This window comes from Pelodiscus sinensis, chromosome 13 (assembly GCF_052426305.1).
Source record: "Pelodiscus sinensis isolate ZL-2025 chromosome 13, ASM5242630v1, whole genome shotgun sequence".
NCBI lineage: Eukaryota > Metazoa > Chordata > Testudines > Trionychidae > Pelodiscus > Pelodiscus sinensis.
The window spans coordinates 15,046,885-15,073,801 of NC_143064.1; the positions used below are offsets into that span (position 1 = coordinate 15,046,885).

Consider the following 26,917-nt stretch of genomic DNA (forward strand, 5'->3'; position numbering starts at 1 on the left):
CTCCCAAAATTCCACCCTTGAATGCAGCCCTTGAATCCGGCCCTTGCACTCCGCTGTTGGCTGGGCACACAGCCCTGGGGAAGAAAAAAAAAGAAAAGGAAAAGAAAAATGGGCTCTATTCTTACTTTAAAACTTTTTGTGGACCTCCTGCAGTGCCATTGCGGACTACCAGGGGTCAGCGGACCACAGGTTGGGAATCATTGGCCTATCTATATATTTAATACGAGAGACATGTATAAAATCATAGAACTGTATCATGTACCTATTTCAATAAATTCCTTTCTTTTGTCATATATATCCAGATATCTCTTTATGTAGTCGGTGCCACAGTTTTCCAGCTGTCTTTTTAAACTCCCGACTCATGTCAAAAGATATTTTTACCAGATTACAATGTATCACTTCCTTATTACAAGGTATCTCAGTTATATATCCCTTATAACTATTCTAGCAAACCCTTTTTTACTGTAGGCCAGTGATTATCAATCTTTGTTTTTCATTTGCAGACCTGTGAAAAATTTCAAATGGTGTACGTGCAGAAGGGATGCTAGATATCGTGTAATTGAATCATTGTGGAACTGCATGAAATTTTAGCAGTTACACAACTATTCAATAGTCCCTGGGGGAGGGGTTTGCAGCCAGTTCGCTCCCAGCCCCACTCCTGGGGAGCCCCTGCCACCCTGTGCTGCTGCCTCTCTATCAGAGGCAGCAGCATGGGGTGGCAAGTGGGTGCTGGTCTGTGAGGGGAGCCAGTTCAAAAACCAGCTCCTCATGCAGACCAGCTGCCTATATCAGAGGCAACAGTGTGGGGTGGTAGCAGCCTCTGTTGGTGGGGGGGGGAGCAAGCTCCCCACGGACAGAGGCTGCTCTGCAGCAGCAGACCCTGTTCATAGGGAGCTCAGACCCCTTGCAGACAGGGGCTGCTGCCATGGACCAGCCTCTGTCCATTGGGAGCCCGGGCCACCAGGGTCAGAGGCTGCTTCGCAGCAGCCTCCCCTACCCACCCTTTCCCCAGCGCTACTCCTGCCCACCCCCCCCCCCCCCCCCCCCCGATGCCACTGTAGGCAGGTCTACAGGATCCGATATATCAGAGGCAGCAACTCAGGAGAGGGAGGGAGACAGATCTGGTACTTGTGGAGAATCTACTTAAAGGCAGTTCCTCACAGGCACCGTCTCCCGCTCTTCCCCCTTGCTGCCTCTGGTACAGAGGCAGCAAGGATGGGGAGAGTGCGTGTAGTCAACAGGATTAACCAATAAGCCTAGACTTATCAGTTAATCTTTTTCTCAAATGTACACTAATATCCCTAGCATGTAGACCCCTTCGGAAATCTAAAACATAGTCTGTGGTTGTCCCAGGGATTTCAAGTTTCTATGGTAATGATTAAAAAAAAACCTTATAAAACAACAATGGTCCTGTAGCACCTTAGAGACTAACCAAAAATATATAGATAACTTTTGGGGGCACAATCCACTTCTTCCCTTTTGTGAACCCCTTAGACATAACTACAGACCAGTGGGGATCTGCAGATCACAGGTTGAAAACCACTGCTGGAGACAAGACCTGAGTTCAAACCTCACTGAAATAAATGGGGCAGTTCATACCTATCAGAACTACTTTTTCAGGTTTCTTGCAGACTCATCTCAGCTTACATTTCCCTCCTACAACCCTGATAACTAGATTTTTCAAAAATAAAAACTAAGATTCTGGAGAAAAAGACAGAAACTTTATAAAGGTGTCAGCAAATTGTACTGGTGAATGTGACATTCCTCACTTATAACTTTACAGGCAAACAGAAATAGAAATGCTATCAAGTAGATTGTTTGACCTTGCTTTGCTTGGTCATCAAAATACATTCAAAAAAACTACCTGAGAAACCATTGCGGGAGTTGTACAGATTGTGGCAAACCTATGTAGAAAATCCCTTAAGATAAGGGGTAAAGTGGGGAAGGATGGTGCCCCTTGATGATCTCTGATGATTTCTGTTGTCTCCGGCAATCATTTAAACACCTAACAGATTGGTGCTCCACCAGTCTATGTGGTGTGGTTATGGTCATATTCTAGTCTAACAGAATGCAGCCGGAAAGCTGCTATGGCTTGTTGCAAACGTCAGGGACAATATTATAGTAGAAAATATGAACAGGCAGAACCGCAAATTGACACGATCCAAGCCAATGCCACCATGCACTAATGGTAATAGTGGGACTCGAACCCATTCAACCACGATTCAAAAACTAGGGCTCAGTCGCCGACTAATCCACAAGCCTTGCTATCGATTGGGCATTTTTAAATACACGCCCTCCCTATGCAGCCAATCAGCGCGCCCGCCCGTTCCAGGCGCCGGGGCCTCTCAAAGTCAAAGCGGCCCTCTGAATGGCTTATACGCATGCGTAGTGGCATGGTTCGGCTACCCAGCACATGCGCTTCTACAAGGCACCATCTTCTACCCCCCGCCGGGCTTCGTGTGGCGCATGCGTAGTGCTTCCCGCGGAGGCGCGTATCTGTGTGGTGGCTCCGCAGGCCGGGACGCTGGTTTCGCAGAAGAGGCGGCGGCGGCCCAGCGCGCAGCGAGGCGAGAGCAGCCGGGGAAGCGGCGGCTGGGGGGCGGGAGCCGGCCCCTGGGGTCCCCCCAGCATGGGGCGCTGCTGGCGCTGCCCCCCTCGCCGGCCTCGCAGCGCCCCCGGCCTCCGCCTGCAGCGGCCTGTGCGGGGCCTGTAGGGGCGGCCGGGCCGGAGCGGGGCAGGGGGCGGCATGAGGAGCCGCTGCGGCCGCCCCCAGTGAATGGGCCTGGCGGCGGAGCAGGAGCAGCCCGAGCCGCCGCGATGGCTCAGGAGAAAATGGAGCTGGACCTGGAGCTGCCGGCGGGGAGCGCGCCGGCCCCGAGCGACGTGGGGAGCCTGAGGAGATCGAACAGCGCCCCCCTCATCCACGGGCTGAGGTGAGACCGGGCCCGGCGCCCCCTCGGGCCCCTCCGCTCCTCGGCCGCGTACCCCGCGGGCTGGGGGAGACCCGGGCCTGGCGCCTCTCCGCGCCCCGCCGCCCGCTCTGTAGTCTCGGGTAGGAGACCTCGGCCTCGTGCGGATACATCTCTGGGCTCGGGTGAGACGCGGGCCCTGCCGGGGCCCTTTCCGGCCGTCCAGCGGTTCCTCGGAGAGCCCAGGTTGTCCTGGTGTTTGAGAGGAAGCCTGCGTTTTGGTGGGGGGTTATCCCAGCAGGGGAGGGGCTTGCATCTTGTCTGTTAGCTCCCAGTGCTCGTGCAGCTGATCCCTGTCCCAGCGTCAGTATGGTCCCCCGGTGGCTGCTGCCCGCAGGCATGCGGTGCGGGTACACTGTGTTCAGAAGATGCATCATTCTAAAATCTTGTTGAACTTAACTGGTTACATGTGAAGTTTAACCAGTTAAAAGGAGTAGGTTGGGGGCGGGTGCACCAGCCTAGTTGGGCTTCAGCGGGCCTGTCCCTGTCCATGGTGTGCTCTGGTTGAAGGCTGCTGCAGCCCCCACCAGTTAACTGTTACTGGTAAGCCTGACCTGGCGTACCAGTTCACCATTCACTAGGGAAGTAATAGTCTAGTTGATTAACCGATAAGCAAAAGCTTATAGTTAGTGCTATAGACTCATGCATTTCCCCCCTCTTCCCAGCAGTATTTTTTTTTTTTAAGCAGGTAGGCCAGCAGCAAAGCTCATGCTGGGTCCGGGAGCTCAGACCCCATCCCCGGATAGGGGTTGCTGCAGCGCTGGGTGGCAGGGGGCTCCCAGGGAGTGGGGTCAGAGTGCACTGTCTGCTGGCCCTGCCCCACGGACTATAGAATAGTTGACTAACCGATAAAAATTCATGAGGTTAATTGACTATTCAATTAACTGATATTTAACATCCCTACCATTAATATCTCTGAAGTGTCTTTGAGAGCCTTTGGATGACCAAGCAAGAAAGTCAGTTGATTTTGTTTTGGTACATGCTTATAGACAACTAATTCCATATATTTTCCTAGGTTCTCAATGTAGGCTAGGCTCAGTTTAACTGTTACCTCTTGAAACCTTTTGTGGCTTTTTGTAAGGTTAGCATTGTGTAATTGGTATAAACCCTAGATGGGATAGGAAAGAGTGTGGGCGCCAGCCTAGCATCTGTTTGCTAATCTCAGTCCAAGGGACTGGTCTGCTGAATACCACATGGTAATTAAAAGCAATATCTCTAGATGGTTAAAAAAAAGTTTAGACTTAAGGTAGATGGTTGTCTACAAAAGGTGCCTGAGCTGTCTAGGATTTCAGATACTAAAAGTAGAATTTCATTCAACTATGGAGAAACTTGAGTCTAGCTTTACAAAGATGACAAGCCAGTGTTTTCCAAGGCCTTACCAGCTTTAGTTTGTGAAGTAGTACTCCAAATGAAATGGGGGAAAATAAATATTGAAAAATAAACTGTGCCTTAATATAACTATTGTAATCTCTTTCAGTGATAATTCACAAGTTTTTCAGCCTTATGTGTTGCGAACCCGCAGGAATAGTACAACAATTATGAATCGACACAGTATGGTAAGTTAACTTAAATACAGTGTTCACACCTCTGCAATGTGTAATTGAGTGAGAGAAATAAAAAGTTTAAAGTTCATTTGTAGCTATATTGAAGTATTCTTATAGATCTAGCTGTAAAATGGATTTAAGTTACTTGCAAATGTTCTCTGAAAAATCAGTACTTTTACAGATGTAAGCAGAATGCCTCACAGAGCATATTACTGATTACTATCCCGCCTTTTTGTTATGGTTAAAATTGCCTGTAGTTGGGATGTCATAGCAGAGTGGAACCCAACATCTGTTCTGGTCACAAAACTCAAAGCATGGAATTTGCCTGGGGGATGGGAAAAGGTAATTGCAGTCTCATTTTAAAATAACCTTGCACGGTTGAACTGTCTTAAAAAAAACAAAAAATCCCCAAAACCTTCCATTTACTTGACTCCCTGATAGGGTGACTAGAGCTAGAGGTGGACAGCAGGCTTCACAGGATCAGATTAAGAGAAGGTAACTTTAAAGTAACTCATATGCTGAATGTTAGTCTACTTGTTACTGTTTAGGGCTTTCAGCATACAGTCCTAATTTATTTCATTTCTCAAAAATGTTTGTAGGTCACTCCTAAGTGTTTCCCAATTAATCGCTAACTTGGACATATCATGGGAAATACATTACTGTTTTTCAGCAAAAATAATTGTTTTCCTGTTTTTATAGGAAGTAAAGAGTAGGTCTTGGCTCTTGAGAGAGGTTATGGGACTTAAAAGGTCCTAAAAGTGTATAAAATATTTATTGATTCTTTCTTAGATTCAGCCTAGCAAGAGAGACAGAATTCTGGTTTTAAGCATTTTGTCATGGAGGTGTTGATTCACTGCCTTATGCTTGATGTTGTTAGTTGTCATAGTAAATGCTTATTTTATGATAGAGCCCAAAGCCCTTAATTAGCTATGTTTATACAGCACATAGGTCTATGAGACAGTGTTTGCCTCCAAGGGCTTAAGTTTATCCCAAATGGCTATTTACAATATTTATATTCCCTAGACCTTTTCCCACTGGCACGTCTGAAGATTTGTGATATGATCTGATTTCACTTAATCTTCATAGATCACGGGTTTTCAAAGTTGGGTTGTGGGACCACCCAGGGAAGCCATTGCAGGTTGTGTGATGTTTTGTTTATCTAAGCATTTATTGGCATGGAGCCTTACAGATCCCATTGGCTGCGGGTCACCATTTCCAGCCAAGGGGAGCTGCGGAAAGCAGCATGGGCCATGCTTAGATAAACAGCATGTCTCTCAGCCTGCCAGCAGTTTACCGAGGTGAACCCACGACTCGGCATTAAAAACCCCTGCCATAGATTATCTGAGAGAAACAATTAGTTAAGACTTGTGAACAATATCTTACAATTTTTTTAAATATAAAGTTATGTTTTGAAATCCACTAACTCCTGCCTATGTCCTTATTACAATATTCCATTGTTTGGAATGGTTTTTATTATTGCTGCTACCTTTAAGAACTATGTATTCTTACAAGTGCTGAGAGCTGTGCCATCCATTGATTAATGGAATGAATTTGGTGAGAAGAGAGCACTAGCTGCTGTAAGGTCCACTATCATCTTATTACACTGTAGTCTGAGTTCTGAGAACTTATTGACACCTGGTTAGCTTAGTTTCAGTTTAAAGATAATATGACTGAGAATAGGCTATGTGCAGGCTACTGGTTTGTGATTAAGTGGATGTTTACTCTTTTTCCAGTTGCTATCATCCTCTCCAATTCGAATTCCTAGCAGCAGGCTTCATCAGATCAGAAGGGTAAATTGCATTACTTTGCTTCGCATGTGATATTTTATCAACACGTTCCATTTTCCTTCTCTTCATGAAGTATTTGATATTTCCTTCTCCATTAGATCTGTTTAGCTCCATTTCATCCTCTAATATAGTTACCTACAGTCTGGAGTGGTGTCCTCAGAGGGGATTATACTTTCTTCATATTGAAATGCTTTAGCATAGTGTTTCTCAACCAGTGGCACAGGTATCCTCAGGGGTACTCAAGAGGTCTGGGGGGTACATCAATACAACTGAAATTTGGAAAAAACTGAATTTTTGTTTTAAGTTTTACAGCGTGTTGTTATTTTTGTACTTTTTACACCCAAAAATTTCATTGCCCACCTGGCTACAATTAAGTTGTTTAAACAAATGTGTTGCAATGGTAGAAAAAAATTGTCTGAAAACCATAGGTACTGGGGGTACTTAGAATTTTTTTAAAAAAAGGGGTACTCTATTAAAAAAAAAAAAAAAAAAGGTTTACTGCTTTACCACTAATGATGCTATTCTTATGGTCTGCATGTGGGGCTCTAGGATGAACACGGAGAAGGGGTGAGTTAGGATGCATGACAGCCTTCTGAAGTGTTACTCCGGTCATTTAAAGACTAATGCTAATCTAGGGAAAGTCATTCTTTGAGTATCATGAAAAACTGAAATGTGAAATCTTATAAAGTTATCTTCTGCAGGAGGAAGGAGTGGATTTAATGAACAGAGAAACAGCACATGAAAGGTTAGTGTGACTGAAACAAAATAAAAAAGTAACCAGAGTTGTCATCTTTGTAGCCACTGATAGGATTTTTTGTGTTTTAGGGAAGTGCAAACAGCAATGCAGATAAGCCAGTCATGGGAAGAAAGCTTGAGCCTGGTAATCTCTTTATAAATGTTTTAATTTTTAATTCCAATTCTGCACATAGCCATTGGATTTAAGGAGAATGGAAATAACTTTGGAAGTAATTTCAGAAAGCATAAGATGGGTGTTCTAGTTTCTTCACTGACTTAGCCATTGAAATGTGGTAATTCAGGTTCTAAAGCAATGTTATATGTCAACATATGTATGCTATTTTGTATTTACAGAGTGACAATGACTTGGACAAGTCTGAGAAATCTTCCTCTCCAAAGAGAATAGACTTCATCCCAGTTTCCCCAGCACCTTCACCCACCAGAGGAATAGGGAAGGTAAGATAAATGAAGAACGAGGGGAGAGAAATACACATTAAAACATTATTTTGCACTTTATTTTAATTGGGAAAACTCCCCAAAATAATTTACTGTTCCAAAAGAAAGATTAACAATGGTTATAGTCTTTAACTCAGTTGTCATCTTAAACACCTCCCCACATCCCAAACCCTTGCCCTGATGCCTCTCCCAGAGCTAGCAGCCTCTCCCAGAGCTAGCAGCCCAAACTTCCTTTTGTACCTCAGCCTCCTGACCTTCCAGCCAGCCAGCACCCCATACCTCCTCTTGCACCAGAATCCCAGTGAAAGTGAGAGAGAAAGGGGTGATGAGGTGGAGCAGGACAGATCTTGGTTTGCCTTTAAATTTGAGGGAAGGATCTTGGGCATAAAAGGTTGGAGATCTCTGATCTTTGCAGATGATACCACGCTGGGAGGGGTTGCGACTAATCTGGAGGATAGGGTCGTAATTCAAAATGACCTGGACAAATTGGAGAAATGGTCTGAGGGAAATAGGATGAAGTTTAATAAAGAGAAATGACAAGGATAACGAGCCTTGTGGATAAGGGAGAAGCGGTGGATGTCATATACCTAGACTTTAGTAAGGCATTTGATACGGTCTCACATGATATTCTTATTGACAAACTAGGCAAATATAACTTAGATAGGGCCACGATAAGGTGGGTGCATAATTGGCTGGATAACTGTAGTCAGAGTTGTTGTTCACGGTGCTAAATCCTGCTGGAAAGGGATAACAAGTGGAGTTCCACAAGGGTCTGTTTTGGGACCCGTACTGTTCAATATCTTCATCAATGATGTAGATATTGGGCTAGAGAGTACGCTTATTAAGTTTGCAGATGATACCAAACTGGGAGGGGTTGCAACTTCTTTGGAGGATAGGGACATAATTCAAAATGACCTTAGCAAGTTAGAGAAATGGTCAGAGGTAAACAGGATGAGGTTCAATAAAGAGAAATGCAAAGTGCTCCACTTAGGAAGGAACAATCAGTTCCATACATACAAGATGGGAAGCGACTGTCTAGGAAGGAGCATGGCGGAAAGGGATCTAGGGGTCATAGTGGACCACAAGTTGAATGAGTCAACAGTGTGATGCTGTTGCAAAAAAAGCAAATGATTCTAGGTTGTATCAACAGGTGTAAGCAAAACTCGTGAAGTCATTCTGCCGCTCTACTCTGCACTAGTTAGGCCTCAGCTGGAGTACTTTGTCCAGTTCTGGGCGCCACATTTCAAGAAAGATGTGGAGAAATTGGAAAGGGTACAGAAAAGAGCGACAAGAATGATTAAAGGTTTAGAGAACATGATCTATGAAGCCAGGCTTCATGAACTGGGCTTGTTTAGTTTGGAAAAAGATTAAGGGGGGACATGACAGCGGTTTTCAAATATCTAAAAGGGTGTCACAAGGAGGAAGGAGAAAATTTGTTCCTCTTGGTTTCTGAGGACAGGACAAGGAGTAATGGGCTTAAAATGCAGCAGGGGAGGTTTAGATTGGACATTAGGAAAAAATTCCTAACTGTCAGGGTGGTCAAATATTGGAATAAATTGCCAAGGGAGGTGGTGGAATCTCCCTCTCTGGAGATATTTAAGAACAGGTTAGATAGACATCTGTCAGGGATGGTGTAGATGGAGCTTGGTCCTGCCTTGAGGGCGGGGGCTGGACTCAATGACCTCTCGAGGTCCCTTCCAGTCCTATTATTCTATGATTCTAAGTGCTCCACTTAGGAAGGAACAATCAGTTTCATACATACAGAATGGGAAGCGACTGTCTGGGAAGGAGTATGGCAGAAAGGGATCTAGGGGTTATAGTGGACCACAAGTTGAATATAAGTCAGCAGTGTGATGCTGTTGCGAAGAAAGCAAACGTGATTCTGGGATTCATTAACAGGTGTGTCGTGAGCAAGACACGAGGAGTAATTCTTCTGCTCTACTCTGCGCTTGTTAGGCCTCAGTTGGAGTATTGTGTCCAGTTCTGGGCACCACATTTCCAGAAAGATGTGGAGAAATTGGAGAGGGTCCAGAGAAGAGCAATAAGAATGATTAATGGTCTAGAGAACATGACCTATGAAGGAAGACTGAAGGAACTGGGTTTGTTTAGTTTAGAAAAGAGAAGATTGAGGGGGCACATGATAGCTTTTTTTTTTTCTTCAGATATCTAAAAGTGTCATAAGGAAGAGGGAGAAAACTTGTTCATCTTGGCTTCTGAGGATAGAACAAGAAGCAATGGGCTTAAACTGCAGCAAGGGAAGTTTAGGTTGTACATTAGGAGAAAGTGTTTGACTGTCAGGGTAGTCAGACACTGGAATAAATTGCCCAGGGAGGTTGTGGAATCGCCATCTCTGGAGATACTTAAGAGTAAGTTAGATGAATGTCTATCGGGGATGATCTAGACAGTATTTGGTCCTGCCATGAGGGCAGGGGACTGGACTCGATGACCTCTTGAGGTCCCTTCCAGTCCTAGTATTCTATGATCTAATTACTCTACTAAAGCTTATTAGCTAAGCCTGCAAAAGCTGACCTGCTGACTTCTTGGTTCCTTTGCCATGTTAAGATGTTAAAAGCTGCATTTTTGTTCTCTTTGAGTATAGGGGGCCCTAGGTAGGTTGATGTGGTAATCAAATGGAAAGACAAGGACCTGGACAGCGCAAAAAAGATGGATATTAGAAATACAGCGAAGGAAGAAGCATAAGAGGGAGGAATTTACAAGCCTGAGTGCTGGAAAACATGGTGATGGCATCAGCAATTTCAGCATGGGTCTTTGGAGCCTCTTTGGGAGCAAAGATTAGGACTTCATCTGTGGTTGTGTTAAGTTTAAATGGATGTTCCTTTCCCTTTAGTCTTGTGTTGCTCCCTGGTCTCTTCATTGCAGACCCAACAAGTAGAGAAGTGGAAGGGAGAAAAAGAGCCTCCCCCAGCATCACTTTTTTCCCCCAATGAGAAGCAGAGATTGAGATGAAAAACTGCAACCATGTTTACAGGCAGATATCTTGGCCTTGTCTTCACTAAGAGTACGTCTACACTGTAACACTATTTTGAAATAACAGCTGCTATTCCAAAGTAACTTAGTCCACATTTACACATCAGGAAGTTATTTTGAAATTGTATCAAAATACTGTCAATCCTGGAGGACTACTTACCTTATTCCTCATATGGAGGACTACTTACCTTATTCCTCATACAGTCAGGGTTACACAAGTCAGAGTAAGTCAGAGGAAGAGTGCTCTATTTTGAAATAAGATATGCAGTTGATGTAGCTCGATTTGCGTAGCTTATTTCGAGTTAAGCCCTGCAGTGTAGACACATCCTAAAATTACCACTTTGAGTTTCCATGATAGAATAACTATGGAACAGTCTGTGTTAACACTCACTATTGCTAGGGTAGAACAACCAAAATATTTTTACCCCTGTTCGGGAAACCTGCTCTAAGCAGTGCTGGTATACGTGATGGTAAAATGCTGGCTGCTTATTCGTATATTAATGTTTTGTTCTGGGAGGGTTGCAAAGGTCTCAATCAAACTTGACCAAGTTTGCCACAAATCCACCTGCATGCCTCTCCTTGGGGCTGAGTTTTGTTCAACTGCAGGAGCACAAATTGGATGCAAAGAGACTCTTTGACAAATTATGTCACAATTTTTTTCAATGGGTAAAAGATATTTTAAATAAGCATGGATTGTCCTTTGGAAATAAGTGGTTTAAAGATTGATATAGTCCTCTGTACTGATGCTTTTAGATGCAAGTGCAGAACAGAAACCAAAATCTATATGGATAACATGCTTAGCTTTTGATTTCAGAGTTTTTATTGAAGCATTTTGACTGTAGCTAATTTGAATGAAGGAATGGTATTAGAATATTTTGTAAATTCAGTTTTATAGACTTCTTAGATTTGGTTTTAATTTCCTGTTCAAGGTTTCAGTGAGTTATTGTATTGCTTGCCTTGTTACTTTCATTGGGCATTTTGTTTGGGGTGAGAGAAAGTATTGAATATTTAAAAAGAAGGTGCAGAAGCATTTTACTGTGTAACTCTTTTCCCAGCAATGTTTTTCGCCATCATTACAAATGTTTGTGAGTAGTAATGGATTACCTCCAAGTCCTATTCCTAGTCCAACAAGGAGATTTTCGAAGTAAGTCAATTTGTCTTAATTTAACAAATACATACTGACTTAGTTCCAGTAGTAGTTTGGCAGATTAAAATAGTTCTAGTGTTAAAATTCAGGTCTAGAAATTTACTTGCAATTTTCATTACTAATTTTACCTGAAATCTGTTGTTAAAATGGCTTCTGGTTGGTTCTAATTTTGTCCTGTTTCGAAAGGTGACTGAAGTGTTCTTTCAATATTTTGTCAACGGATCATTTTTAAAGCTTTTTTTTTTTTAACTGCTCTGATGTTGAAATTAGACTTCACCATTGTCCACCTCCCAAATCTTTGAATGTTAAATTTTACTAAAGGGAATTGAATGCTAACGTTCTTTGAATTCTTTTTTAAATTGAGACTAGTCTTGGTCCTTCATAGACCATCTCAAAATGCTTAATAGACAAGGTTGTTAAATCCCTCAAATATATTAAAGGAGTATTGTATCTTTCTTACAAATGGATAAAGTGAGACTGACAACCCATTGATAAAACTAAATAAGTTACCTACCAAAGACAGCATAGTAGATATTCTGTTCTAACTGAACAAAAAACTTTTTAGAAGTTAACTTTGTTTACCTACACCATCAGACTTCCAATTGCCTAAGTGTTTGAACTGCACAAGATTATTTTAAAAACAGGAATTCACTTTTTAAGATGTGATTGTACATTGGTTTAGTATATTAAAATATTTTGAAGCTCAAACTTTTTAGGTTTTGATACCAGTATTGGCTCTTCTTTTTAGCAGGAGGAGTCAGAGTCCAATCAACTGTATCAGACCCAGTGTTCTTGGTCCCATTAAAAGGAAAGGTATGTCTAAAATATCAGAAGCATGTAAAGATGATTATGTGAATTGTGGTTACTAGACAGACTTTCTGCCTTTAAAGTGTAATGCTAAACAGTAGCCTTTTCTCAAAATAGCACATGCTTCTCCATTATGTACTGGAATTTGCTAAACCAAACTTTCAGATGTAATATGAAATTAATGGACTTGCTTAGAATACTGCAGATTTAATTTATAAACTTGAATTCTATTAAACTATACAATTAGTCAATATGACTGAGCAATTTAATTTTTTCAGTCTCCAGACCATTTTTATTAATAGTAGCAGGTGAAAGACCAAGATTTAAAATAGCCAATCTGATGAAAGTCAAAATCTGTGCTAGATGTGCTATCATTTTTTAGCTACAGGAAGCTATAAATTACTTTTCAAAGAAACATGCTTCACTTTCTCTGAGGCTTTATTAGATTTTTCTGGCAGGATGGATTAAAATTGGATTTTGATTTAAATACAGGCTTATGTCTTTAAAATAAACTTAATTACAATTAAACTTGAAATTGGCAACCTATGTTAAAGCTGAGACTAATTTATACTCCATTTAAACACACATTATTAAGCAGTAGATCTTGCTGCCTCAATCTAACTTCCACCAGTTTAGTGGCTGTAGTAAGTCAGAATTTACTGGCATGGTGTCCTGACAGGTCTCCATCAGTGATAACCAGAAAGCTGTGTGTGTGTTCAGTCATGTGTGCCAGGTTGACTTGTGCAACTAGTCAACACAGTAGACTCAGAGAGCCCCCAAAGACCACAAATCAGATAAAGACCGAAGGTGCCCAGCCAGGTCTATTAAGTGAAGTACAATAATAGTTGTCATTAGACTCTGCTGAACCACTGTCCCCTAGGCTGGACAAAGAGTGCCCCTCCAAGATATCATTTTATATACGGGTGCAAACAAGTTATACATCACTCCTGGCATGTCAGTTTGTCACCCTCTGAGGCTATTTACATACCACCCATTACCCTGTACCTCGCGGTTCTATTAGAACATCTCTATCCATCGTGCTGTCATTTTAGAACCTTTCCTGAACCTGGGTCGGTATCTATGGGGAGTGTGGGTACCAAGGTTTTTCTTAAACTGGTGATGCCATCCTTTTGGAATGTGCTTTCACCTTATGACCAGTACCAATCACTGTTCTACACCTGGGCTGATTACCAGTTAGTGTTTTACACTCTCAGCCCTGTTTGTGCTGAGTTCTGTGAGCAGGAGCCTGCCTCTTGCTCACAGCTTAGTTTTGCTTTATATTAGCCAAGTTTTGTCCATTGTTAGCTAGGCCTCAGGCATCACACCAGGCCTGTGAGAGAGAGGCTTTTGTTTCAGGTTCTTACTACAGAATATTTCTTCTCATACCAAAGAATTAGAATTTATAATCCTTACACCTTGTTGAGGTATCTTTGAGCTTAATGTATCTTAATTAAAACTATCTTTAGATGTTTTTCCTCAAAGCACTTTATCAAAAAAATCCAGTTTAAATAAAACAATCTGATTGAGAAACACTGGCATAGTGCAACACTACACAGGGGAAGGAATGAAGAATACAAATTAAATGTCAAGAGGAGTTGATATAGGCAGAAATAAATCAGGGTTTGCATATAGCAAAACACTGGGTCTAGTTTCCAACTCTTAACAAAAAGTGCTGTGAGATTGTAGTGACCACAACATTTGTTTTACTGTACTTACAGTAGGATAGTGTCCCTTAAAACGTGTTGAAGAATTAGTTCAGTATAAATTCAAAGATTGGACTGAATAATCAAATCACTTCCTGTAGCTCCGTGGTCACCAACCAGTAGATCGGGCTCTGTAGGTAGATCCTGAAGCCTCTGACAGGTGATCCTGACTGGTTTAGCCAGGAGGTTATCCCATACCAGCACTTTGGCTGCCCCTCCCCCCCACTGCCATGGTTCTGCTGCCTTGGAGCTGAACCCAGAGATTTTCCTGCTTGCTGTGCATGATGGGGGAGAAAAAAAGGGAGATGTCAGGGTTTCCCCCTTTTTCCTACCCTGTACCATATCTCCACAGAGTGAGCAGGGCAAAGCCTCAGAGAGAGTGGGGCAGGGGCCGAGCCACAGCCACAGGGAAGGAGGTGGAGCAAGAGTATTTGGATTTAAGGTAGATCCTGGATTGACTTAAATTGAAAAAGTGATCTTGTGCTTAAAAAGGTTGGAGACCACTGCTATAGCTTCTGGTGGTGGTAGACTAAGTTCTCTGTAAGCCATGCAATTGCACAGCTGTTTTCTGAGCTAGGCTCAGAATTTCAAAGCTCCTGCACAGGCAGGGAGCTCAGCTGACTGGCGGGGGGCGTCTTGCTGAGTAAGCAGCTAAATGGAGCTAGCTGCCTGCTTGACACTGAGCAGTTCCCAGAGCAGATAAAAAGCAAGATAAGGGAATAAATGACTGGTGGGAGGAGAGTGAGTAATTAATTAATTGGCTGAGGGGGAGTCTGGAGGGGAATTTGGAGAGTCCCATATGGGGAAGGAGAGAGAGAGAGAGGTAGAAACAGCGCGCTCAAGCCTCCTGGGAAGGAGAGATAAGGGGCTGACTGCATGGGGTAGGTGCTGGCATTGGGGTGAGGTGGAGGCAGGGAGAAGTTTGTGCTGGGAGGTGTGGATAATTTGTTTGTGCTTTAGCTGGGAGTTAGGACAGGACAGACTGCTGTGCTTGCTAGTTTGTGAAGGATTTTATTCCAGCCCCCACCTACGCTGAGAGGAGCAGAGTGCACAGTGGTAGGTGAAGGAATGGGGATAGTTGGGTGCTGTATCTGTGCAATAAGGTGGAAGCGTGGGCAGCTTGTTTGTGGTGTCCCTAACTTGCTGCAGTCCTCTCTAGATGACTGGGATAGAAAGGGGGGGGGTAGAGGGAAGGAGGCTTCTTGGGGGCGGGAGGGGGGTTGTCGGACATTTGCATAATTACATTTCAAACAAAGTTTACATAGGTGTCAATGGTTTAAGAGAAGAAAGAAAAATTCTTTTTAACAGAAGCTTTTCGAAGTATTGCAAATATCTAAAACTCTGGTCTTAATGGTTTTTTAAAGAAATCCTATGTTACTAATTAATACATGGTATATTGTATTGCATCAAGGCCAGATCTTTGCTATGTGGTAGAATTCTGGCTCTTATGAGTCAGAAGTAGCAAGTTAGTAGGTGTGATGCTAGTTGTTTTGTAGGATCAACCTTATTTGGAAGCTTTTTGAAACATGCATCTACAAACCCTGAAGAGTGTGTTTGTTCTGGGGCTTCTACATTTATCTGTGTGTGGGGTTTTTTTTGTTGTGTTGGTGGTCCACATCCACCTGCTACATCAATAGTGGTGTTGAACATAAAAAATTTCAACATGTCTAAAAGAAAATTCAACCCACCCAAGGATAGAAAATTTTAGAGGGAACAATGGTGGTAGAGCTTTTACCAAGCACTGCCAAGGCAGGCTGAATTCAAGATCACAGTGCAAGATGTTATGCATGTATATGCTAACTATATTGGACGCATAAAATAGTCTAATAGAATTTTGAAGATATTTCATAAAACCAAACAAGTTTGAGTGTTAATTACTTTTTTGCAGGTGAAATGGAAACTGAAAGTCAGCCAAAGAGACTTTTCCAAGGAACTACCAATATGCTTTCTCCTGATGTTACACATTTGACAGATCTCAGTTCATGGTAAAATACATTATAAACACAAACTCCAAAGCAGAGGTCATTTAGGTATCCTAAGCACCTTGGTATTTCAGAGGAATTTTAACTACCTGGCATTTCATCACAGCAGTAATAGAGCTAGGGAATCTTTCTTTCTGGAATTAGTTTTCTTACTTGCTATTTGGCTGATTTAAAGAGTTGCCTGTGAGTGGTTAAGTCTTTTTGCTCAAATCTGAACATCTCAGAGGAAACTTTTTTTTTTTAATACCCAAAACAAACAGGGAATCCCCATTGCTCATATGTCAGATGTTTCATGGTAAATGTAACTTATTCTGTGGTGATCTCCCTCTTCTGCTTTGAGGGAATCCCTCAATATTGACTAGAACTTGCTATCTGTGTCACCTGCTAGGTGCCTTGCTTTTCCAGAATGGTTTAGTGAGCAGACAGATATTTGTAGAATTATAGTACAACACATATACCGTGCATTCCCATGAGCCAATAATTGGCATGAAGATAAATCCTTATTATGATATTCCACAGTTAAAATTATATTGGTAATAATTTGAGGTACCTCAGTCTAATCTCTCTTTGTAGAAACAAGAAGGTGGCTTTTCCAGCTTGAGTTCTGTCTCTTTCCAAAGAGAGACAATAGATCAATTAAGTGGTTCTCAAATAATAAATTTATTCGTACATTTTGTAGCATTGGAAAGTCACCTACAAGTGTGAATTCTCCTGTCATTTTCTCAACTCTTCTGAAAGTGACAGTTTGCAAATAAAAACTTGGAATTACGATAGCCTTTAAAATCCAATTGTGGGAGAATTTTCTTAAGGGGGGTAAACACTGTTTTGCAAGATCCCACTTTGATGTTGTATTTAAGAGCAAACTGATTAGTCAGTGGCATCAAAATAGCTGCATCATTGGAATCTTCATCAGAATGTTTTAAACTTCCCTTGTCATTGTTAAAGGCTATTTTTATTACCTGCCTTTTTTACTCTACGACTGGTTGAACTTGTATCAATTTATTCTGCATGTTTATAAAAAAAAAAAAAAAATTCTGCTCCTCTTTCTCTTAAGGAGCATGAATGTATCCATAACATGCTAGAGGAAAATAAGGAGTCTTCAGGGCTGCCAGTCTTGCAGGAAAGGCTGAGTGGTAGTATATGTCTCCTACATTTTTATTTTCAAAGTGCATTAACTTCGCATGCCATTTCATAGTTGACATGTTTGTAAGTAACTGTTCTCCTTTGTCTCCAGTCTGTCTTCAGATATTCTCGATAGGAGTAGCAGCAGTATTGGTTCTTCCTCTGATTCGCTGGCTAAAGGCAGCATTACCACAGAATCTCCAGTAACATGCTCAAATTCATGCTCTTCATTCATTTTGATGGATGATCTTTCACCTAAGTGACTTAATCAGTTCTGACTCAGTGTTTGGATGTGCTGTTTCCTTGCTGTACATTTGTACAGAGAAAAGAACTCTATCCTTGAGAATCATTAACATGAGGATAAAAATACTAATGGAAAAATTAATCTTGGCAACTCTTCCCAGTGGTTTTAATTTAGCCTCTTTAAAGGACAAGTTATATCTTAATGTCTGGTTTTGATTATTTTACAAACAAGGTGTCCAATTTATATGAACTCTTATTTGTTTTAAAGAAAAAAACCTTTTGATTCCTGAATAGGCAACTATTTACAATATTAGGGGTTTTATTTCTAGGAAAAATGGCGTAATGTTACTATCATGGTCATTTTGTCTGGAGAAACACTTGGTTGCAGAGATGTTTGGAAATACTCATTTATTCTTTGACTCTTTTAGAAACTAGATTTCTTTAGACTTTCATTTCATTAACACAACTTCTGGTTATGATGGGAGAAATATCTAATTTCTCCGACTAACTCAAAGTTATTTTTCCAACTTTGTCATTGCAGCTATTCACAGCCATTTCTGCCCCTGAAGGGGAAGAAATACTACTGGTAATTGTTTCATTGCAGTTGAACACTATGTTTCTGGAAGTTGTTTGCATTTAAAACAAAACACAGACACTTCTAGGGTGACTAGCGTATTAGTTATTAATAGAGGAAATACAAATGCCCTGTGAAACATGATTTACATAACTGCATAGTTCTCTCCCCACATTCTTCATCTTACAGATTCTATGGAATATGGCAAATATTCATAGATAATTGGCCAAGAAGAAATAATCCCTGCCTTGATTTAGAATGCATGGTGCAAGTAACTAAGTTACTTAAACTACTGTGTAAAGAAGAATGTGCATGATGCCATCAGTGTCTCCTGTGGCATTGAGGCCATAGGTATTTTTGTGCCTTGGGGGACATTGTTACAAATTAAGGAATGTAAAATGGGTGGGCGGGCAAAGGAATTAATTTATAGATTGTTTACCAGATGCTGTCTTCAGTGCTGCTTTTTCTTAGCGATTGCTCTTTTCCAAGGTGTTTCTTCCATTGGGAGGTGCTATGGACAGTCCCAATTATTCTGTAAGATAGCAGTGTATGTGTTCCCCTCAAAGCTGCTGTATAGCTTTATGCCTTTGTCTGCCTTACAGAAGGCAATTTCTAGGGAAAGGCTTTAAGGTTGGATTGGATACTAGCTCTGCATACCATTTAGCTAAGGATTTACATTTGAGTAATAGTCTTGATATAGTACCTTAGTCTGAGGTAATACTACTTAAGACCTAACTGGGCTAAAAAATCCATTTGTAATCTACTGTTATTTATTATTTATAAACTATGTAAAAAAGTCTGCGGTGATGAATTATAGTATTTTTTTATGATTGAACAAGGTTTTTTATGTTCAGTGATAATTTCTGGTTGGTTTCTATTTAATATGCAATGTTGTTTGCCAGAATCATAAGCTTCCAGTTTTTGAATGTTTGTACTGTATTGTAACACAAACGTTTTTGTTATCTAAAAATACAACTTCTGATTTCTGAAAGAAAATAGCACTGAATTTAAAGTAAGAATATGCTTTAAAGATGAGCACAGTCTCTGGCAATACTGTCTGGCTAAGAAGGGGGAGGGAGCACCATATTTTTTCCACTCTAAAGACGTTGGGTTTCCAATAGATCTGTCATGCATAGCTTTTTACTTTTCAAGTGTTTGTTTTAAATTGTACTAAATACCATAAATGGCCAATAGAGGCACTTATCTGTGTTATCACTTCATCTGTGGAGCATTCATTTCCCTGCCTCAAATAAATGTGCATATTGTAAAATATTGTCCAGTGGTGCCATTTTTAAATGAGCTCTACAGTATTCGATGCTAATTTCACTTGTGTATGGACAGTGCTATTTTTTGCTTTTTGGCTGTATCTTGGATTGCTTTAGCTTAATGAATTTTTATCCGTGTTAATGCTTTACAAGGCTGTGGGTGTGTTTGTGTTTGTGTTGGGTGTGTGTTTTGTGGGTTTTTTTTCAATTTGCAAACTATTTGATCAATGGTCTGTGAAACTACAACTTACTGCCCTGATTTCATTATACCATGCATTTACTGGTACTATAACTTAGAAAACTGCACAAGGGGTAGCAAAACAATAAAACTTCTGCATGCTTTCTTATAGCTGAGAACACAGCTTTTGCTCATTTGTCTACCTAATGTAGATGTGATGTATTCAAGATGTTTGTTAGTAGTGGGGAGTCATAAAATGCTAGCCTCTATAGAATGTCATCTGCATAAAACAAATGCACAACTATTCAGTTTTGTGACAGCATTTTTTAAAAAATGGTCTGGCTGTTCTCCACACTCTAGAGGTCTCTGCTACTCTCAAACTGTTCAGACATTGTCCACTTGTTTGATTATGAATGTAATTATGTGGTCCTGACAGGCACATTTGTTTTAAGCTAGACACGTCCATCTTTCTTTGAAATACACTTTAGAATAAGTTGCATCTGAATTATTAGCATCTATACATCCAGTTATGGACCAGTTTTGCACTCTATCTTGTTCCTTAACAGTATTACACCTTTTGCATGTCTATAGCTGGGTTAACACTTTGGAGTACAGAAAACAAATATCGCATACTACAGTTGCAGTGTGCCCTTTTCCTGTATTCTCATCCATACTTCTGAGCATGGTGTGGGGTTAGCTTCAGGTGCTCATTATAGGCCTCTTCTGCTGGCTTTATTTTAGCCTTACCTGTTTCTTCACAGCTGGGCTCTGTCAGTCAGGGGTTACTTAGGCCACATCTGAGGGAAATGAGGTGGCTTATCTGGTTAACTGGACCACACTCAACCGGATTAACCTCTTCTAGGCTAGTGTGATTGGGGGGGTGGTTACCGCTACACTTGTTATAGCAATTTAGTGTTTCAAGGAGACAGGTTGCCATGTCTTGAATTTTTGACGTTCTCAGATTGGAGTCAGTTCCTCTAAAGAATAAATTCAAATATATAATTTGAAACCAATGTTAATAGCACATCTCAACTAGGGAGACTTTAAAGCCCCAGAATATTAGCAGCTCCCCCTTCAAAGCGGTAGGCCTACAGCAAAATGGTGTTGATAATCTAATGTGTATAGTTCAGAAGTAGTATGTGATGCAGGGTGTTGCTATGAGGCATTGTATTCAAAGGTCCTCCTGCTTGCTTGGATGATACTGATTTATTTCCCCTAAAAGCAGATACCTTACACCATTTTGAAATTACCTTCTCCAGACTTACATTTTTCTTGTCATCTGTGGCAATCCTTTGGGGATTTCCTCTTCCACAGGATTTTTTTTTTAAATAGGTCCTCTGGTGACAGTACCATGCTCCTTGAGCTGCAAACTCACTGTCAGTCGTTGAAGGTGATGTTAGAAAGCAGTGTTGGGCCATAATTACTGCATGCCAGTCATCCTTTCTTTTCTGTTTGTATGTTTCTGAGAGCAGCAAGGTGATTTTCCTCAAAAGTGGTCATTCTTGCTGTCTTTTGATAGTTTAGCCTTGCCTGGGGTGCAGTCTTCCAGTGGGTGGTATTGATGCTATGTTTCTTAATGTTTGTTTTTTTGAGATGTCTTTGAACCATTTCTTTTGATCTCCCTGGTTTTTAAATTTAGTAAATTGGGTGTAAGGCATTTGTTAATCAAGCATGCACACACTGTGCTGGCTCCACCTCAGCTGGTATTGGGTAATCAGAGCATCAATATGGAAGGTGTTGCCCTCCTGAAGACATTGTTAAAGTTGAAGATCTCCAGAGAAGTGCTAATGTTCTGGGTTTTTCAGATGGCTTTCTATAGTCAACCAAGTGTGTCAGCCCTTGACAAGAACTGGTGTTACCACTGCTTTGAAAACTTAAGTTCTAGAGTGTGTTCTGATGTCATCCTTGTTGAACACCTGTTGAGACAATCTGATGCAGTGGTTTGGACATCTCCACGAATGAAGAGCATTGACTCCTGCCAGTTGGACTGGCTTTGCTGATAAAGGTTACTGATTGCAAGTGCAAAAATTACAAGGCCCTTCACTGTCCACCTCTAAAGGGAAGAGCTACAGCAGCCAATCCCAGGCTCTTAGTCACTTTGCACTAGATCTAGTATCCCTCTAAAATGCACAGAAAAGGACTCCTTTTTTTCAAAGGCTGTAATCTATTGGGACTCAAGCACAGAGCAGCCCTATGCCATTTTAAGCAGCTGGCTGCTCCCTGTGGCTCTGTGCTCTTGTGGGAGGCAGAGGCTTTGAGCACTGCCCCCACTCTCACCTGCAGAATCTCTTTCCCCCTATTGGCCAGCTTCTGGCCAATAAGAGCAGAGAGATTTTGCAGGGTGGGCAGGGCTGGTGCACAAAGCCTTGTGTGCCTGGAACAGAAAACCACAGAGAGCATCCAGCTGGTATGTGTGAGGGGTTTTTTTTTTTTTTTTTTTTTTGACTGGTTTGGGCCTGATGGTAGGCAGGGAGCCTGTCTTAGGGTCCTGCTGCGCTGCTGGCTGGGAGCTGCCTAAGTAATTGCCTCCTGGCCAGACCTTGACTCTAGCACCTGCCCCAGGTCAACATTCCCTTCCCTGCCTCTTCCTCATTCCCCGGTCACCACCCAAACCCTTGCACCATCCCTTCTGGTCACAATCCCTTCCAGACTCTACACTCCTCTCTCAGGTCACAATCCCAGAGCCCAGGTCAACCCTGATAAGGGGGAATGGAGGGAGTGCCACAGCCCTCCTTTGTCCCTAGCTCTGCTTCAGCTCCACCCCCAGCCTCTGACCCACCCCCCACCTATGGTTCCACTCTCAGCCCTACCTCCACTTGTGACCTCAGTGTTGTTCCCTGCACCCCCCCCCACACACGAACTGTGGCCTGGCTCTGGGGCAGGAGCGTAGAGGCAGTCGTGAAAAGTGTGGGGTTGACTGACCTAATCTCTAGGCACAGGGTCTGGTTGGGGAAATCCCTTGGCAATCCAAGAGACCTGGGTATGCAAACAAGATGGGCTTGCATGTGAACCTCCTAGAGCTTTATACCTACTTGTCCTCTAAGACTCACTAGCATACATTTTCACAAATGGTACAACATATCCAAAGCAAAGAGCTATTCACTTGTTTTTCTTATTGGATAGTTGACTAGTTGCTTACCTCCCTAATGGGAACAGGAGGGGGCAGTGTCTGTGAGTGGTGGGAGGCACAGAGCAAGGTAAGCATCCCGGATCCCCATAGACCCCTCTCACACTCCCTTCCTGCTGAGACAATCCACCCCTCCTGCACCCTCCTTCCCACCCAGATCTTCCCACCCCCAGTTTGCTCCTGCACCCTCCCTCCCAGTCAGACTCTGCACCCTCCTGCACCCACTTTGTTATCATGGATGGTTGGCTGGTGGTTGGTGGAAAGGTCTGCCTTAAGCGGAGTGGGTTGTGGGCCAAAAAGCTTGAGAACCACTGCTCTATGCCCTTGGCCTTCACAAAAAGGCACAAGCTGCATGTTTTGGGGTTTTGTTTTAAATCCAGTCATACTTTCCTTGAGGTACATGCAGGCCTACAGTAAGATCCACACTAACTACAGCCTCTTGAGGAGCCATAATTAGAGGAGTCAGCCATTCTCTAATCATCTGAGAGATTAGGGTGCATTTGGTTTTCATTACTGTGGTGCTCTTTGCAAGATGCAGTTTTAAAAGGAGGGAAGAGAAAAGAGGGCAAACATCTGCTTTTAGAAATCACACTGGTTTGTTGATATCAGCCTCCCATTTATCTACGATATATAGGAAATAGGTTTTTGAACATTTTTTAGGGTATCCCAGGGACAACATCCATTATTGTAAAGTTAGCAGATAAGCATGGTTTTTTTGGTCACAACGGCCACAACATTTTCATTTAGAACAAACAGAGGATGTAGCCAGTCTCAGGTCACTGAGTAACACTTTGAAGTAGAAATCCCTTATGATCCAATAAGTCTGGTAATTATGCCAAGCTGTCTTGGACTTCCTCTCCTTATGTTTTCTATGGTTCTCTTAAATGCAGTGCCTGGGCTTACAATACAAGAAAATAGCCTTATCTATTTTTTCCTAGTGTTTAACACTTTAGCCCTCAAGAGCTGCTTGCTTCTGATTTTGGAAAAATATATTTTTAATATAAAATCTAAGGATTTTTTTGCTACTTCCCATAACTAATAGCGAGCTACTTTCCACATAAAACAAAAAGTAATGTTCCTAGTGGACTCCCTGGATTCTGACACTTCTCCCTTTTGGGATAGGGGTTGTGATATTGATTTATTTTTGAAGATAATCTGATGACTGCTCTAAAAAGTTTAAAAAATTCTCCTTTGTGCTATGCAATGCAAAGTTTAATTCTGGAAAGCATTTGAACATATTGCTTGTGCTGAATAATGCTATATGAAATCAACGTCCATTGTATTTATCAAACAACATGATTAAATGAGCTTTGGAAGCAAGAACTTGACCTTTTTCCTACATCAGAGTGTCACCTTTTATGTTGCTTCTAAACTAGCCCTTCTGCAGTTTGCCCTAAAACTAGTTAAATTAGGAGAAGTGCCAGAGTAGTATTTGCAGTGCTATAATCTACTGGGTTGGGACAAATGTATTTAAATAAGAATTAAAGCTGTTCTGGGTGTGGCATGTGTTGCATTTCTCATGAGAAAACAGTGGGAAAGAAACAACTTTGTGCAGAAGTAAGAGCTAAGAGAAACTAGACTTGAGTTTAAAAAAAAAAGCTTCTTTTGAAGTGGTACTGCTGCTGGTCACTCACTTTTTGATATTCAAAAATGTAAACATTGTTTTAATTAGGCTGTAAGGCAGTATCCTGACTGTGGGGAAAAGGGAGAGAGTAAGGGAACAGGTGCTAGGAAAAAACAGAACGGTCATCACTGTTACAAACAACCAGCAACTTAATCTTGCAATAACCAAGTTCTCCTGCTTGTCAGGATTCCTTAATTACATTAGACATGATACTTTCAAATGTTCTTGCTAAACGGTACTATCATACTGCCAACTTATTTCATTAGTTGGTTCCTTTGAAGCAAGAAAGTTGATCATGTTATCAGTGACCACAGGGGGGCGTATCACAGCACACAATAGCATCTTAAAATATGTCAATATTAGGGTCCATATAGTACAGCCAAGAGTTGTGTTCATTTTACTGTCAAGGGATTTTCTTAGACCAGTTTGATTCTCTCTCATTCAGAATTTTGGTGGCTGCTTTCTAGAAGAAAAGACTATTTCAATACTTGCAGATGGATTTACTTATAGTGAAGAGATTAAAACTGATCAGAATAAAAGGGTAGACATTCTCTGGACTAAAAATAAGCTGGTGGTTTGTAACTGATGACCTTTCTGTTTGATTGCATTCTCCATTGGAACCCAAATTTTGTTGTGATTGCATAAATGGAAGGCAATTAATTTAACTGGGAGGCTATTAAAAGACCCTATTCTGAGTCTGTGGCCATGGCTGTGAGTGTGCTGTATATTTGTTTTCCTTGAACATATTTAAAGCATTGTGAAGTACTGTAGAAGTCTACTGGTACACTAACAGGCTAATTGTGGAAGTACATCAGTACAAACTGAGGTGCATGGCAAGGTAAGTAGAAACTTAGATTTTTATCATGTGGTGGTGCTGTTTTCCCACCTTGGGCCTCTGTCCCCTTCTGCTCCCCCCTCTTTCCCTAGATGCGTGGTGTCCATTTGGCTAGTTGAGCATGGCTAGTTCGCTATAGCAGTAGCCACGATAGAGGCTAATGCTTCAGAACTGGTTGGACACCAACGGCTCTAGATTCGTCTACTGCCATATAATTCAAGAATTTCAGGTACATAGAACTACTCACCCTGTGCCTCTGAATATTCCCTCTACTTTTCAGGCTAAGTGACCAGGTACAGGTATGCACTGACAGCAGGTCCAACTCTGCCTGCCCCAGCCTGGAACTTGCCCTGAGTGCTACTATTTGTGAGGCCAAGATTTTTGTTCGTGCAAGTTTAGGTGCAAAAGGAGCCAAACTCTTACCCATCATCTTGTGCACATCAACCCAGCAGGCTATATCATATACACTTGGGCTATATCAAAAAGGGTCCTAGTCTGAATAATTAATGATCGGGTTGCTCTCCTTTCCTTTTACTTTCTGCATCCCAAGCAAGTCTCTTTTTCTGGCTGGTGGGTGATTGGGGGGGTAGGGGAGAGATGTCTGGGATTTGGGCTTGTGCCCCAACTTGAGGGATGTTGCTATTGGCCTTCTGTGCAACTTTAAGTTGGGAGTGGTGTCTCTGCCCATGTCATCTCCTTTGTATGTTTTATGGCAGGACATGCAGATTCCGCAAGCATTGTACTCGGCAGCAGGCTGCCAGCTGCGTCACCCAAGTTAATTCACAATTCAGGTTGCTCTGGGTATGTTTGCAAACAGGCATGCTGACAGGGTGAGGTAGAGGGCAGTTGCCCTGGGTCCCAGTAACTCAAAAGGGCCCAGGACCTCTGGCCATTGCTACTGCAGGAATGGTGGCAGCCATAGCCCTGGTGTTTTTTTAATCCTTGCCGAAGTGTAGTGCGGCATTGCTGGAGTGAGGGGACAGCTGTCTGCCTCTTTGATAGATGGGGCCCTTGCACCAAAAATTGCAATGATATAATAACACTGCTACTTCTCAGGTTACTTTCAGTCCCAAAGGCCCAGTGCATGCATGTAAGGGAAGGAGAAGAGGCAGCTGGCCTCCCTGTATCCCCTGTAAAGGGCCAAGAGACAGCCATAGTGCTTGTGCTCCCAAAAGGGGCAACGATGGGGCCGCAGCAGAGCAGGGGTGCGCACACAGTTCCCCATGTCCCATGGCATCCCAGAAGGTGCTGCAGTGTGAACTCCGGGGTTCAGGGAAGACAGTGTCTTTGGGATACAGCCTGGACTGTGGGCCTACCAAGCCAAATGTGCCATATTGTGATGCTGATGTCAAGCTACAAACTTTGTACTTACATAGCCATCCACAAGCACGGACACACCCAATTGAGTTATATGCATGACTTACCAGCTACTCATGGACCAGCAAAAGAGGTTCCAGCCAATTCCTTCCAGCTCTAGCCCTACGGGCCAGGACTGGACCATTTTACATTGGTCAAAGCTCCTTTGGCAAATTCAGAAAGTAGTTCACCACTCCCTCCGTGGGGCAAGCCTTTATAAACTGAGCAAGTGTTCCCAAGCTCTTCTGCCAAAACACACTAGAGTAGGTAAAATATAAACCAGATTTAGTAGCTGCAGCAGGACAGATTAGAAGTGATCAGCATAAAGGTCAGAGGCACATAGGGATGGTGGTATAGTGTGGCAAAGTGAGAGTATATGTAAGGGCAGTAATGGCTCAAAATAGATTCCTAGAACCACAGTGTGAGAAGGAACCACAAGGCTCATCTTGTCCAGACCCCTCCCAAATGCAGGATT

The 26,917-nt window shown here is 42.2% G+C and overlaps 1 protein-coding gene and 1 non-coding gene across 2 annotated transcripts; both read left to right on the forward strand.

The window, feature by feature from the left end:
* The first annotated feature begins 2,402 nt into the window (after nt 1-2,402).
* On the forward strand, nt 2,403-19,329 carry LOC102457600 (PABIR family member 2). The gene is made up of 10 exons (XM_075941016.2): nt 2,403-2,933; nt 4,447-4,525; nt 6,247-6,303; nt 7,002-7,045; nt 7,126-7,180; nt 7,390-7,491; nt 11,535-11,623; nt 12,375-12,439; nt 16,025-16,121; nt 17,353-19,329. Exons 1-10 carry the CDS (start codon nt 2,467-2,469, stop codon nt 17,501-17,503), a joined length of 1,206 nt encoding a protein of 401 aa, XP_075797131.2. The 5' UTR covers nt 2,403-2,466; the 3' UTR covers nt 17,504-19,329.
* On the forward strand, nt 17,123-17,273 carry LOC112544539 (small nucleolar RNA U109). Its single transcript, XR_003087878.3, has one exon. It is a non-coding gene; the product is annotated as a small nucleolar RNA U109 (small nucleolar RNA).
* Nucleotides 19,330-26,917: the final 7,588 nt, after the last annotated feature.

Bases quoted from the DNA above. Each gene is read 5' to 3' on its own strand.
- LOC102457600 (XM_075941016.2), top strand. From the start codon at position 2,467: ATGCGTAGTGCTTCCCGCGGAGGCGCGTATCTGTGTGGTGGCTCCGCA. The intron at 4,526-6,246 runs GTAAGTTAACTT...CTCTTTTTCCAG, and splicing joins TTATGAATCGACACAGTATG to TTGCTATCATCCTCTCCAAT. The intron at 16,122-17,352 runs GTAAAATACATT...CTTTGTCTCCAG, and splicing joins TTGACAGATCTCAGTTCATG to TCTGTCTTCAGATATTCTCG.